The sequence below is a fragment of the Salmo trutta genome, chromosome 21, assembly GCF_901001165.1.
Source record: "Salmo trutta chromosome 21, fSalTru1.1, whole genome shotgun sequence".
NCBI lineage: Eukaryota > Metazoa > Chordata > Actinopteri > Salmoniformes > Salmonidae > Salmo > Salmo trutta.
Genome location: NC_042977.1, coordinates 3011615 through 3026088, shown reverse-complemented (window position 1 = coordinate 3026088; position 14474 = coordinate 3011615). Strand labels below are relative to the sequence as shown.

Below are 14474 nucleotides of genomic sequence, written 5' to 3'. Positions count from 1 at the left end.
CTCTCACTCGTATTTCATGTCACAACGATTCACCGATACCGATGCTATGATGCTGGTAAAGTTGTCTCGCGCACCTGCCCTTCACCAAGCTCTGGACAGTGCTGATCGTAAAAAAGCTAGCTAGCTGATGGATGCAAACAATGTTCTTCCCCAAAAAACACAGCAAAACGACAATCTGTTTCAATAGCTATAGTTAGCTAGCTAAGGGGGACAGATCAAGTAGCTGCTAGGTGTCATCATCTAAAATTACCCTGATTTATAAGACAGTACTTATTTGATTAATGGTGGTCGGACCCATCTATGTGAAGCTAGCCATAATAAGGATTAGCCACAATAGTGGACTTTGCGGTTAGCCTTCAAAATAAAATGTAATTGACAGTAATACAAATTAATACAAATAGTAGAATTATGCCATAATTGAATAGATCGTGCTAAATGAGGTTGGAATGTTGTTATATAAAAACAAAATACAATCATTTCTTAATTTGACAAAAATCTGTTGAAATCACACTGGATGTATTATACTTTAGAATTGCATTGGGGGCATACTTATTTCACGGTACAACCTTACCTATGGATTGTGGATCAGTGACATGGGGTATCAGTCTACTCCGTGACACCCAGAGAACATTAGCGTCGTAGCTCTTATTGCGGGACTCTGAAACAACTGTGAATTGAGCCACATTTATTGTACCAGTCAACCTACTATCTGTATTGAACAATGTTCCAGAGGAAAAATAATACAACGTGGATGTTTTGGAGCCTGATAACTCTTGAGGAGGACTTTAGGGAAAAAGTACTTGGGTACCGAGTAGACTGATACCTCATTTCATTGATCCCCAATCGTTAGGTAAGGCTGTACAGTGCAATATGAATGTCAAAACGCACCATAGTCTGACTGGGGAGGTGATTTCCCACAGTCAAAGTCCTGCAATATGAGCTACGACGCTAATATTTCCGTAAACTCTTCACAGTTGTCTTCTCTGGGTGTCACCGAGTAGACTGATACCCCATTTCATAGCTCCACATTCCAACCATGTTTAACATTATCAAGTCTAAATATTAGTCTAAATATGGCATGATTTCACCAGTTAGCCACAAATTCCACTATTGTGGCTAACCCTTATTGTGTCTAGCTTCACAACACATATCCCGGTACGGTCAAGCCATAGTATAATAGTTAGATAAAGCTAGCTGGATGCTTATAACGTTAGTTTTGGGCAACAGGGTTAAGTAGCAGGCTAGCTAGTTATTTCAATAGCAGAACAACAAGTGGGTACCTAGCGAATACTTACTCACATGGATTCCTAAATCATTGCTAAGAATATTGAAAATGACTGCAGTTTCTACTGTTCATTGTTTTCAGGCTGGTTGCATTGGTGCTAGCTAGGTACCAAGCTAAAGCTAGCTAGTTACCCCTTAAATTGCTGATAACATCTGTATCAAAGATATTTGCAAACATTTTTGATCCTGATTTAATATCAAATGCTTACACAGACTTTTTCACATTCGGTCGAACAAATAATGCCTTATTACCAACGCGGTATTGTACAGCTTTGACAGTAATCTTAATGGTTGCGCTTATAGAATTGTGTTATTTGACGTGTATCTTTTACGCGCAAAGACCCAAACGGCGTTCCGTATAATAGTGCGTAGGCTAAATTACATTATGTTTTTATTTATATCTTACTGTTATCTAGATCTATTCATGTGCATGTTTTTTTTATCATACTTGTCACGAGAGGGCGGGCTTGTAAAAGTTTTGGTTCCATCTAGTTTCGCCAGAGATAATTCAATAGCACAATTTCTAAACCATACTGTACTGTCATTGACAATAGAGCTCGCCAGGTTGTAGCCCTAAAACCCGGACATTAGTTAGCCTACCTCTGGTTTGTTCAGCCATTGCTATAGGGAAAGAATAGGTTATTGGCACATATAGCGAAAATAAGGTCTGAGATTAACACAGGTTTAGGAGATCTTATCCGTTTTGTTCTATGAGATAATATCAGTCAGTTAACATTACCTTTATGATTGATGAAGGCTTTGTGTGCTTTATTTAATTACATAAAATGCTTCATAATTCACAAAAAGTGACGTTAGCTAATTAAGATGATCTAATTGAACAAAACGTATAAAATCTCCTAAACTTGTGTTTACCACATACCTTATTTTGGGCATTTATCCAAAACCCTACAAAAACTATATTTCCCAGTAGGCTTAGTTCAACGAACCATTGCGGAGTTGGTGCCTACAAAAAGACGCAATTACCTATTGCCAGAGAGGAAGAGAGGCCCAACTCGGCGGAAAATCTGTCTCCCTCCAATAGGTGGCGTTTTTTTTGCTTTGCCCACTAAGCAATGAGTTTTTGTATGGAGGTAAATGAGTGTCGAATTTGGTCAACAAAAACATGTATGGCTTCTTTGCTACATGAGGTTTATTGATCAAAGAGAAGTTTCGTAATGCTTAAGTTGTTACTAGTGTACTGATATAAGTACGACACGTGACATCCCAGCAACTTTGAGAAAACACGCTATATCGGAATTGTCTCAAGATTGCTATGCATATTCATAGTAGCATTGCGTCTCTCTCCATGGAATACAGGTGGTTGACGTCAACAACCCTCATGAAATATTCAAAATAATATTACTATAATGTGATGTATCCACCAATCAAAAGACATGATAGGCGGGAGCTAGACAGCCCGCTGGGCCACTTTGTGGACAACGACTCATATTGTTAGGGTGAAGAGACATGTATCTCGTTTCAATGTCACATGCACAGTACAGTGAAATACCTTTCTTGCAAACTCAAAACCCAACAATGCAATAATCAATAACAGTGTATTACTAGAAAAAAAGACAAGAAATAAGCAATAAGCATACAGGAAATATTTAAAAAGTCAGTTCCAATACAATATTTACATGTGCAGGGATATTGGAGTGATAGAAGTAGATATGTATAGTGGTAAGGGGACTAGGCAACAGGGTATAAGATAAACAGAGTAGCAGTAGCTTGCATCTTGTCAGTATATCCATAATCTTTGTTATTGATCTCTATGAGGGAGGGTTAGATTATAATGTTGCATTTAAAACAACTGGGAACTCGGAAATATGCCGACTTCCGAGTGTTCATGACAGAGGAGGAAGGGGAGGACCATCCTCCTCAGTGAATTTCATACAAATTTAAATTGTAAAACCTTTAAAAAGTTATACATTTGGGATAAAACTATACTAAATATAATCACGTCACCAAATAAGTGATTAAAACACTATTTTGCAAGGTCTACAGTAGCCTCAACAGCACCATGGTGTAGCCGGAGGACAGCTAGCTTCCGTCCTCCTCTGGGTACATTGACTTCAATACAAAACCTAGGAGGCTCATGGTTCTCACCCCCTTCCATAGACTTACACAGTAATTATGACAACTTCCGGGGGACGTCCTCCAGTCTTTCAGAGCTCTTGCAGCTTAAACTGACATGTTGTCCACCCAATCAAAAGATCAGAGAAATAATCTAGTACTGAAAGCATAAGCTACAGCTAACTAGCACTGCAATGTATAAAATGTGGCGAGTAGTTGACTCAAAGAGAGAGAAAGACAAAAGTTGAACAGTTTTGAACAAATTAATTTCTTCCAAAATTAAGGAGAAGCAAGAGAGAAATAGAGAGATTGTCATTCTTTTTCAGTTTCACTTACTTAGCTAGCAAATGCAGCTAGCTAGTTTAGCCTGCTGAAACACCCTTCTTAAACAGAGGGATGCTATGTTAGCTAGCTGGCTATGACGTTCCAACACAACACTGGAACTCTTCCAAGTCAAGGTAAGCTTTTGGTATTACTAATTTATTGCCACTGGGGCCCGCCGGTGTAACTGCTTACTGACTGTACACTAACATTTCTGCATGATTGTAGTGGGTTTACTAACGTGTTAGTTCTATTAGCTATGCTGACTATAATGTTACTTTAGCTAATATGGTGACTAATAGGGTAACAACGATGTAGGCTGTGCGCAGCGGTTTGGCTTGAAAAGGTTTTTTCACCTGGTCACATACAGTTGATGTGTTGGGTATTGAAGTCCACAAGCGAAGGGAAGAGGTGAGAGGAGGAGAGCCATAGATATGAGAAGGAATACAGCGTGGCTGCAATGAAAGTGAACTGTGTTTACGCGTGATCAGGGGTGTATTCATTCTGCCGAAAAACATTTCTTAAACGGAAGCAAACGGAACAAAAACGGGGATAAACTTACCTGAATTTGTCCAATAGAAACTGTTGTTTGCAACTGTTGAACTAATTATTACATCCTATATCAACTAGATGCAGGCAAGAGTGTGCAAGGCGTTATTGAATGTCACTGTCTGTCCATGTGTCACTCTCTGTCACCTCAAATTTGTCTCTCGACCTGTGCGCACCTACGTTGTAAACTTTCATTCATAGTATAGGTTGTTGCAACCTCATGATGGGTAGCATTGGGGAAAGTAGTGGTATGTGTTAATTGTAGGGGTGCCCATGGGGCTGGGGATCAGAAATGTCAGGCGTGAGAGAGGCAGGTTGAGGTTTCCAGGGTTAGAGTAGTGCAGAAGTTGTCATATGCTGAGGCAGTGAAGAAAGTAGAGGAAGATGGGTTAAGGGGGAGGGATCCTGAGAGGAGGGGTGTGAGTAGTAGAGCTGTACCATTACAGAGTCATAAACCAACAAGTGATATATGTTTCAGTAAGATTGGATTTTTAGCATTTATAGCAATGGCTATCAACTGTACTACAGGGATTGAGGTTTTGGTGGCAGCTCCAGAGAGGTATTTGGGTGTGCGAGACTTGACATCAGAAGAGTTACAGGGTGTGTTAAGTGGTGGTGTCTCATCCTTTCAGGTTTTTGGCCTGAAACTAAATAGGTTTAAATAGTGGAGTAGGGTGGTGTTCTTGTTTATTATGTGAGATTTTTTAGGGTAAGTGTTGTGTTAGATGGCAGGGTATTGGTTTATTTATTTATTTTTTCAAGCAAAGTAGAATGGAGTTGTACTCCAGTCTAGTAGGTGGCGGTAATGCAAAAAATGTTGGTTGAAGAAGAAGTTAAACCTCATCGAAGAAGAAGTGGACTGATGACGTATTGACCTAAAATGGCGAAAAAACTGCTTAGGAAATCAACTTCGTCCTCAAATAAATTCAATAGTGCAAACATGACGGATGATTTTCAATTACATCTGGACTCAAGCGACGACGATGCTCCAGAAGAGGTGACCTTCGAAGAGTCAAAGGCTTCTGCTCTACGGAGCATGAAAAATGCGTTAGAGACATCCAAAAGGTACAGCCTAGCTACCTGCTAATGCTAACTATCTCCTCATGGTACAGTAGTATTTTGTTAAGTTAGAGTAACGATGATGAGATCACTTTTTTTTTTAAATCGAAAAACAGATGTTTTAGGCTTATTTCTAGTAAAACATCAATTCTTGTCTTCATTTTTACTGTACATTGCAACGGTGATATTTCGGTCTTTCAGTAGTAAATCTAGTTAATTTTGACCACCTAGCGGTTCAACTCTACTCTTGAAATCGTGATGTAGAGAAGTTGCCTCTAAATTAGGTTTCCCAATTTGGCCCCCATGTTTTCTGAGCAAAAAACATTGTTACATTTTTATTGTTGGGCATAAAATACTTCCAAATGTAAATCACTTGGAGTTGATTTTCTGCTGTTTTTACATTCGGTTCCCAAGTATTCCCACGCGTAAGAGACGTGATAGTATACAAATAATAATAATAGATTGGATTTATATTGCACTTTAATACCAACTGAGGTACTGAAAGCGCTTTACATAGTAGGGGGAAACTCACCGCATCCACCATCAATGAGCTGCACCCATCTCAGTGATGCACGGCAACCTTTTTTTGTGCCAGAACTCAACACACATCAGCTGTCAGGAGGAGAGGTGAGGAGTTGTGCCAATTAGGAATGAGGGGGATGATGAGGTGGCCAGGGTGGGAATTGAGCCATGACACCGGTGCGAACACCCCTAGTCTCACAATAAGCGCCATGGAATTTTAAATTACCAGAGTCAGGACACCCATTTTTACCTCCCACCCGATAGACGGCACCCTACGCAGGACAATGTACCCAAATGTAATCAAGGTTTGAAATGATTGTTTGTCAAATATTATCTGTTTAGGCTTTTTGCGGTCAATTTGTAGTCTAACGATATATTTTATTATGTTCTGGCACCCTGACCATCCGCTCAAGAAAGAAAATTGTCTCGATGATCCCTGCTCTAAGTCATACTCATATCAGGGGAGGTGTTAGGTATGAAATACACTTCCATCTATATGTGCTGAGTAGTACCACCTCAAGGCTTGCTATAAAAGCAGGTGACCGCGTGCCTTATTTGGTAATGGTCTTGGTAAATGAGGTGTGCAAATATATTCTGCATGATGCTTCCTTGACTAGACCACTGACCTTACACAATTCAAAAGGCATTAAGGCACATTTCTGCCTATGACCAAATTCAATGTTTTTGCTTATCGTTTCATACTATGGAGGTTGAGGATTATATGTTTGTTTTCATATTTGTAGCTACATCCATAACAAGAAATTGATGTCAGTGGTGGTCATGTCATATTTTTCCAAACCGTTATGATTGATTGGTCTGCTCAAACAGTTGGTTCATAGTTCAATGGTTGTGAGTTCTAATCCCACATGGGGAAGATCTTTTTACTATATCCCGTGCCCACACACTTCTAATTCTGAAAAGTAATCAATACCTGTGAGAGGGGTCACCCTGGTAGTAGAAGGTTTTTACACAGTACCCAAGACCAATCTGAGTTAATTTGACCATTGGAAAAAGAGCTAGTGCGTAAACACTGCAGTCTGGGTTGGATTGAATTGAGCCCTTCATTTAAGCTATGATTGCATTTTCTTCCCAACACGATACTGCGATAAATGTGAGTCCACATTTCAAAGATTTATTGCACCCCATGGGGGATTCGAATTTACACCACAAGTGGCAGTAGATGTCTAGGAACTCGGCACCTTACCACTGTGAGCTAACTGTCCAGAGCCATATTTCCTCGCAATGCACATAATTGTATTATCAGAGCGTGCCAGTGGACTTCCGGTAAGTATGCTTTAGTGAGAATGTATTGAGATATTTATGAGCAATTCCCCCCCAACTTCTCACCTGAATTCATTTTTGGAAAATGTTAAGGGTTTGGGCAAAGGCTGAAATTGGGGTTGAGAGTTACCCTTCAATGGGCGGCAGGGTAGCCTAGTGGTTAGAGTGTTGGACTAGTAACCGAAAGGTTGCAAGATCGAATCCCCGAGCTGACAATGTACAAATCTGTCGTTCTGCCCCTGAACAAGGCAGTGTTACTATTGCAACAACACATCATCAGTAGGGTAAAACTAACCTGTCTCACGACGTTCTAAACCCAGCTCACTGTTCCTAGGCCGTCATTGAAAATAAGAATTTGTTCTTAACTGACTTGCCTAGTTAAATAAAGGTAAAATAAAAAATGGCTAGCCTGAGGTAACACATTCATTTGTTCACAGGGGAAAAGAGTTGCTCAAAGAAAAGCGAAGGAAGAGACAGGAGCTGTTTCAAGAACAGAAGGTAGGTCTATGTCTCAATGTTCTCAATATTATTAGCACAGTAACGTTGACGTTATGTCTGTCGCAATTTAATCATAATAATTTGGTGGTGCTTATCAAGGTTTCCGTTATGACAATGTGGCCGCGGTCCGGCAGCATTTTAATTTACCGGACCCATACGCATTGGGTGTGTAACCTGATTAGGGAGTCCACCCACGGTGTTCAGAATGACAGAAATCACATTTAGATGATGGTAATTCACCTCAACAGAACATGCAAGTGGAAGATGCGATGACGCGTGTCCTCACCGCACACTTTGAAGATGGAGAACTGTCCTAATGTACTTTTCCTCGGCCAACAAGACGAGTAACGAACAGCAGAATCACTAGCCTCTGCAGTCGGCTCGTGTGTTTAGAGTTTGGGGAAGCACATTTCCACCAGCAAAATGGCACCTTTTCTAAAAGCATTCCATGGATCATTGGATTTGCAGACTTATGTAATGTAATGAGCAGATTATATAGGCATCATTTAGGCTAATATAACTCAATCACTGTGCAAAAACAAAAAAAGTAAATGCATGGCTAAGAACGTATAGCGTAGAGGCCTGTGCTATAGGCTATATCAGAAGTTTCTCTGCACGGGAACACACACATTTCATGCAATTCTACTACACCTTATATGACCGGAGACATTGGCAGAATCATTTTTAATACGATACGGTAGCCTACTCTGCTGACACTGGCTAACAGATCAATAGAAACGGTGTTGTCTATATAATACGCCTATGAGAAGGGGAGACGCATCAAATATGGAAAATGATTGTTTTTGGACAAAGGTAAGTGTCACTGACCTAACAATAATGAGTGAATGTGCTCACTCACCGTATTAGACCGATTTTAGTCTTTACATTGTCTTCTCTTTACAGCAATAGCCATTTGCTTTCCAAACTATATTTTCCCACGATTATGTTTTGAAATATGGTGATATGCCTGGCTGGGCCTCTACTTTTTACTGACAGTCACAACTCAATCATCTATGTGGTATTAACCCAAATTGTGCACGCTGCCTTTCCGTCTGACTGCAGGCAATGTAATTTAAAACAATCCATAACTTTTTTTTTTTTTTTTTTTTAAGGCTAGGTGAAGCTAATGATTCTCTGTGGTCAAATTATGCTTTAGTAGCCTATTTTGATTAATTTATTTCTGTATAGGCTAATTAGGCTTTAGAATTGTGCCACTTACTTAAGAAAAGCTTCCCCTAGCCTTAGGCTCATAGGCGACATGTCCATATGTCAATCTACTATCCCCCATAGTAGAAAAATGTACCTATTCTATTGGTCAGCTTGTTGAGAAAGAAATAGCCCAAACAGACTCTGGGACAGTTGTTGGACAATAGATCCCAAATTCATATAACCAGTAGGTCTAGTCTACATTTTCTTTTAAAAACAATGTTAAAAAGCAATGAATCAGAAATGGTGGCGACGCAGTGCTTGATGCGTCACTACAGACCCAGGTTCAATCCCGGACTGTGTCGAAGCCGGCCTCAACCGGGAAACCCATGAGGCGGGGCACAATTGGCCCAGCATCGTTAGGGTTGTCCCATCGCGCACTAGCGACTCCTGTTGCAGGCTGGGCGCATGGTCGCCAGTTGTACGGTGTTTCCTCCAACACATTGGTGTGGCTGGCTTCCGGGTTAAGCGAGCAGTGTGTCAAGAAGCAATGCGGCTTGGCAGGGTCATGTTTCGGAGGACGCATGGCTCTCGACCTTCGCCTCTCCCGAGTCCATACTGGAGTTGCAGCGATGGGACAAGAGTGTAACTGCCAATTGGAGAGAAAAAGGGTCAAAAAAAGAAATGAATCTGATGCAACATGCTTGCATTTTTTGACCTATTATTTCTTAACGTTAGCGCAGCAATGCACACAAGACAGTAGTCTACGCGCCAATCTGCATTTGTCTACCGGACAATGAAAGTTCAAAACCAATAGAACGTTTGAGAAATAGACTACTTGTTTCAGTGGCACATGGCGGTCTTTATAAAGTAATTGCCTCCACGGATATGGTCGGATATTGCCTAGGCTACATTAAAGCAAGGTAAAGCATGCCACATACTGTATGTAGTAAAACGTTCAGGTTTCAAACAAGTAGACATGTTTTCAAAATGCATACTGCCTCCAGCTAATTGCAAAGTGTTGTGTGATGCATTAATGAAGCCGCCTGCCTTACGTTGCTTATGCATTTGAATGGGAAGTGTGCTTTAGTTACCAGTTGAGAAATAAAAATAGTATATTTTTAAATTGTGGCCAAAACTTATTGGGCTTAAAATAGCTGTCTGCCAGATTTTCATGCTGTGTGCATGTAATAAACAAGATGCATAACAAATATACACACACGTGCCAATTTAATTCCACTAAATTATACAAATTAACCTATAGAACGATGAGTATGACCGGTCAAATGTCAACTGGTATTTACATCAACTGGTATTTCCATAAATGAATAGGCTAAAAAGCAGAATTTCGCAATGTTTTTTTTCCTTTTTCTTCTCCTGGACAATTTTATTTAAAATCGGCTTTTCTATTTTGTTACAGCCAAAAGCAGGCTATTATCCTGGTGCTTATATATGTCCTATTTCACACGTGTGAACTGGACATTTGTTTTTTTTGCATATCCCAACTCCCCCTGAGACCAGCCATTATCCACGGCAACCCTGGGGCAATTAGGGTTAAGTGCCTTGCTCAAGGGCACAAACAGATTTAACCTTGTTGGCTCTGGGATTCGAACAAGCGACCTTTCGGGTACTGGCCCAACGCTCTAACCGCTGGCACAATGTGTGTCGGAAGTAAGAGCAAATAAGTTCATTTGCATTAAGGCAGTGTTTTGAGATGTTCTATTTCTCTCAACTTTCAGTTGCCAAAGGCTCAAAGGCTTATAATTTTGATGAGGGAATTTCTCTTCCATGTTGCTCTGTACAGAAAAGAAGACTTCTCCCTGCACATATTCTAGAAGAAATTGACACAGCGCCATCAAAGTAAGTGCACATAAGCCTATATCCCAATATGCAACGATGATATACCTTTATATTGGCATATGAAACTAACTGTTCCTAACCCATCTCTTTAGAAAACAGAAGCTACCTGGAGATCAAGGTAGATATGTTCATCACCTCAGATTATTTAAGTAGCCGTCTCGTTTCTTCCTTATTGAAATGATCATTTACCTTTCAACAAATTGCTAAATGGCTATTGCTTCAGTTTCTAAAACTAAATTGGCTTATTTTAACCTTAATCCCAGCTGACAGCAACAATGAAGAGGCTAGCTGTTCATGGGAGGAGGGGAGCGAAGGATCGAAAGAGACGAAGAAAGGATTCAAGGGAAATATCCGCAGGTAAAACTGAATTCTGGTCCCATAGGCTGCATTTACACAGGCAGCCCAATTTTGATCTTTTGACAATAATTGGTCAAAATATCATATTTGGGCTGGCTGTGTAAATGCAGCCATAAAGGCATGTCTAACATGCTACACTGGATGTGTAACTTTTGCCCTGCGTGAGATGAGCCCATTTATTTAATTGAAACCTGGACATAAGAAGCGTGGCTCCGTAAGAGGCTTGTGGTGGTTCTATTAAGAATTTGACACGTGGCTCACGCTCGAGAACACTTGATAAAGTGGCTCACGCTCTGCAAAAGTTACTAATCCAGTGTAGAAGCTAAGAACCTACTGTTTTTCCACAACGCCCCAGTGTAGCTCCCCTGTAAAGGTTCACGACTAGGCAAGCATCCTTTAGAAAAAAATCCATTTTAATGCTTCTCTACTAGGAACGGTCCATTAATGACGCACGCCTCTTGTTTCAGTCTGAAGGGGAACTACAGCGTAATGAGGATGGCGGACCAATCTTCAACCAACTCCCAACAGCAGACAGCCATGGATTTCATACAGGCCAGACTGTATGGCCCGGGAAGTCGGAGGACGACAAGTATGAATACTCAGTTTCCGTTTGGAAAATGTGGCGCTGGACATTTGACCCAGAGCATTTTAATTTAACGGACATTTGAGAAATTTTACGGACCCATATGCATTGGGTGCGTAACCTGATTAGAGGGCCCACCCAGAGTACTCACAATGACAGATTATATTTCGATGATGGGTATTCATCTCAACAGCTGATGCAAAAGATCAGAATGTTTAGCTTTAAAAAAATGGAATAACCATTCATGATAAGTTCTATAGGCAAATGCAATTAGCGGGAAAACCGTTGTCAAAAGCGCACCGCACATGCGACAGATGAAAAATATCTGAAATTTAGAGAGGGGAGATCTGGTTGACGAAAGAGTTGATTTGTGGGCCTCCCGAGTGGCGCAGTGGTCTAAGGCACTGCATCGCAGCGCTAGCTGTGCCTCTAGAGATCCTGGTTCGAATCTAGGCTCTGTCGCAGCCGGCCGAGACCCATGGGGAAAATAATTCCAGAAATGTATGCACAAAAAGCTCTCGTGTGCAAATTTGTTTCATCCCTGTTAGTGAGCATTTCTCCTTTGCCAAGATAATCCATCCACCTGATTATCAAGAAGCACATCTGTGTGCTGAGGAGTATTTCTATCTGCAATAAAGCCCTTTTGTGGGGGAAAAACTCATTCTGATTGGCCTGGCTCCCCAGTGGGTGGGCCTATGCCCTCCAAGGCCCACCCATGGCTGCACCCCTGCCCAGTCATGTGGAATCCATACACTGGGACCTAATGAATTCATTTCAATTGACTGATTTCCTCATATGAACTGTAACTCAGTAAAATCTTTGAAATTGTTGCGTTTATATTTTTGTAATGTTAATACCTATCACATTACACATTTAGTAATGACAGAATGCATTTGAAACGTCACACAGTAAAGCTTGACATAATACAATTATTTTATTGATAGGAGTGGGGAAAAAGTGCTGGTGCACTTATAAAAGCCTATTTCACACCATAGCCTGCTGAATTTGCAATAGTTTTTTTCCCCATTTTGATTTCGGCACAAATGAAAATGTGGCACTGACTCGCCTATGGATTAAGGTTTCAGCATTGTCACAATGAAGAGTTCGGCATTCGACTAACCACCTGCTCTAGCACGCGCAGTTACAAGCCTGCCACGGTTAGCGGCAGGCAGACGAGCAATATCCACTTTTGTAGTGAATGAAGCCTGAGCTGGCTAGCTTTAGAAAATCGTGAGTAGATCTAGCTTCCTTTGTAGTATACTCCTGTTCTAATATCAGCATTTGTCTCTCTGCTGCAGACAATGAACTTCTCTCCCTTCAAAATAAGAGAGGCCCAAATAAAAGTGCGGCCATGCAGTTTGTGAATAAGAAATGGGGTGAGTTTCCTACATCCTTCAACAAGCTGTGGTTGGCTCAGTTATTCCACAGTCAATACACAATTTCTACATAGCTGCCACGACATAAAATGCATCAGTAGTAATGTCATTTATGGAATTCAATCTGGCTCTCTTTGGGTCACACTGCTACTCAGTTTACTAAATGGTTTTGTATAAAGTATGTTATCTGGGAAGGATTACTTACCCATGATGTCATATCCTTACAGGCACAGAGAAGAAAGCAAAGGCGGAGAAGTTGAAGAAGCAATGGATTCACAAACAGAAGGTTCCCTCAAGCTGAGCAAATGGGGAAATATGGGGTGGACACCAATCGGGTAATCGCCCTTTCACTCTGCCCTGATCTGAAAGCGCTGGATAGGTTGAATAATTATGGTTCTAGATCAAACTAGCCTTCTGATTTGGGTCAAAGTGATTTCACCTATCCAGGCCATTGAGGAGCTGGATCAAGCATCTCAGAGTAGGAGTGCTGATCATGTAATTTGTCATTGTGATGGAAAACCGAACCTGAATCAGAACTCCTACTCTGATACAATTGATAAATATGACTGCCAATTTGAGTTAAGTAGACCAGCTTTTTTAAAAAATGAAAAAGTTGCACCTTATGTGGAATGATCTCAAAAACTCCTTGAAGTTGGAGCCTCTAGGGCAATTCATGCGGATGTTAGAGGGCCTTTTTACTGAAGAATGCAATTTTTCCCATATAATTGTTTTGCATTTCATGTAGTGTAATTGGTGTGTGACACTGAATAAAAATGTAAACGCAGCATGTGAAGTGTTGGTCACATGTTTCATGAGCTGAAATAAAATATCCCAGAAATTCACACAAAAAGCTTCTCTGTGTGCACATCCCTGTTAGTGAGCATATGACAGGTGTGGCATATCAAGAAGCTGATTTTAAACAGCATGATCATTACTAGGGCTGTCCCAGACAAAAAAAAAAATCTTGGTCGATCGAGAGTCCTGTTCTGTCAATGTTTAAATGTGTTGTTCCAGTCACACCCTGTGTTTGAATAAAATAAACTACATATGCACTGAGCTGGGCTGATGCTAAGCACACTGTTTGATTAAATAAGACAAATGACAATGTGACCGGCGCATGCTGTCTCGCCATCTTCTCTACTGCAGCAAAAAGGCAACACAGCAAGTGTTTATTGCGCTGTCCATGCTGAAGCTACAATTTCAGCCATTTAGTTTTGTTTGACTGAAAAGTTCTGTTACCAAAAAACGTCCCTATTCCCTCAACTCTTGCTCACTTTACGTGAAACATGACAGCATGCAACCAATAGGGCCTGACCTATAACCTATCATAATCATATCAATAAATTGATTATTACTCCGAAATCTGCAAAATGGATGCAGAGGATGTGAAAATCGAAATGGGTGAATATTTATTGGTTGCTCAGGAGGGAAGTCAGATCTGTGGAAGACATATGACTTAGTTGTGGAAACTACTGGATGTCCAGAAAAAGGAGGGTATAGGAGTAAGCGTTGCGTGGATATTGTGTTCCAAACAGTTGCTGTTTTATTACAGCAGACTAAACAGT

The 14474-nt window shown here is 40.7% G+C and overlaps 1 protein-coding gene across 1 annotated transcript; it reads left to right on the top strand.

The window, feature by feature from the left end:
- The first annotated feature begins 5057 nt into the window (after positions 1 to 5057).
- Positions 5058 to 13759, top strand: nol7 (nucleolar protein 7). Its single transcript, XM_029703959.1, has 8 exons — positions 5058 to 5292; positions 7527 to 7587; positions 10538 to 10593; positions 10686 to 10711; positions 10857 to 10950; positions 11418 to 11539; positions 12832 to 12909; positions 13137 to 13759. Exons 1-8 carry the CDS (start codon positions 5108 to 5110, stop codon positions 13208 to 13210), a joined length of 696 nt encoding a protein of 231 aa, XP_029559819.1. The 5' UTR covers positions 5058 to 5107; the 3' UTR covers positions 13211 to 13759.
- The last annotated feature ends 715 nt before the right edge of the window (positions 13760 to 14474 follow it).

What these genes read in the sequence shown, in the direction of transcription:
- nol7 (XM_029703959.1), top strand. Translation starts at nt 5,108, where the DNA reads ATGGCGAAAAAACTGCTTAGGAAATCAACTTCGTCCTCAAATAAATTC. An exon ending in ATTGACACAGCGCCATCAAA is followed by an intron (nt 10,594 to 10,685) that starts GTAAGTGCACAT and finishes CCATCTCTTTAG; the next exon opens with AAAACAGAAGCTACCTGGAG. An exon ending in GGGAAGTCGGAGGACGACAA is followed by an intron (nt 11,540 to 12,831) that starts GTATGAATACTC and finishes TCTCTGCTGCAG; the next exon opens with ACAATGAACTTCTCTCCCTT.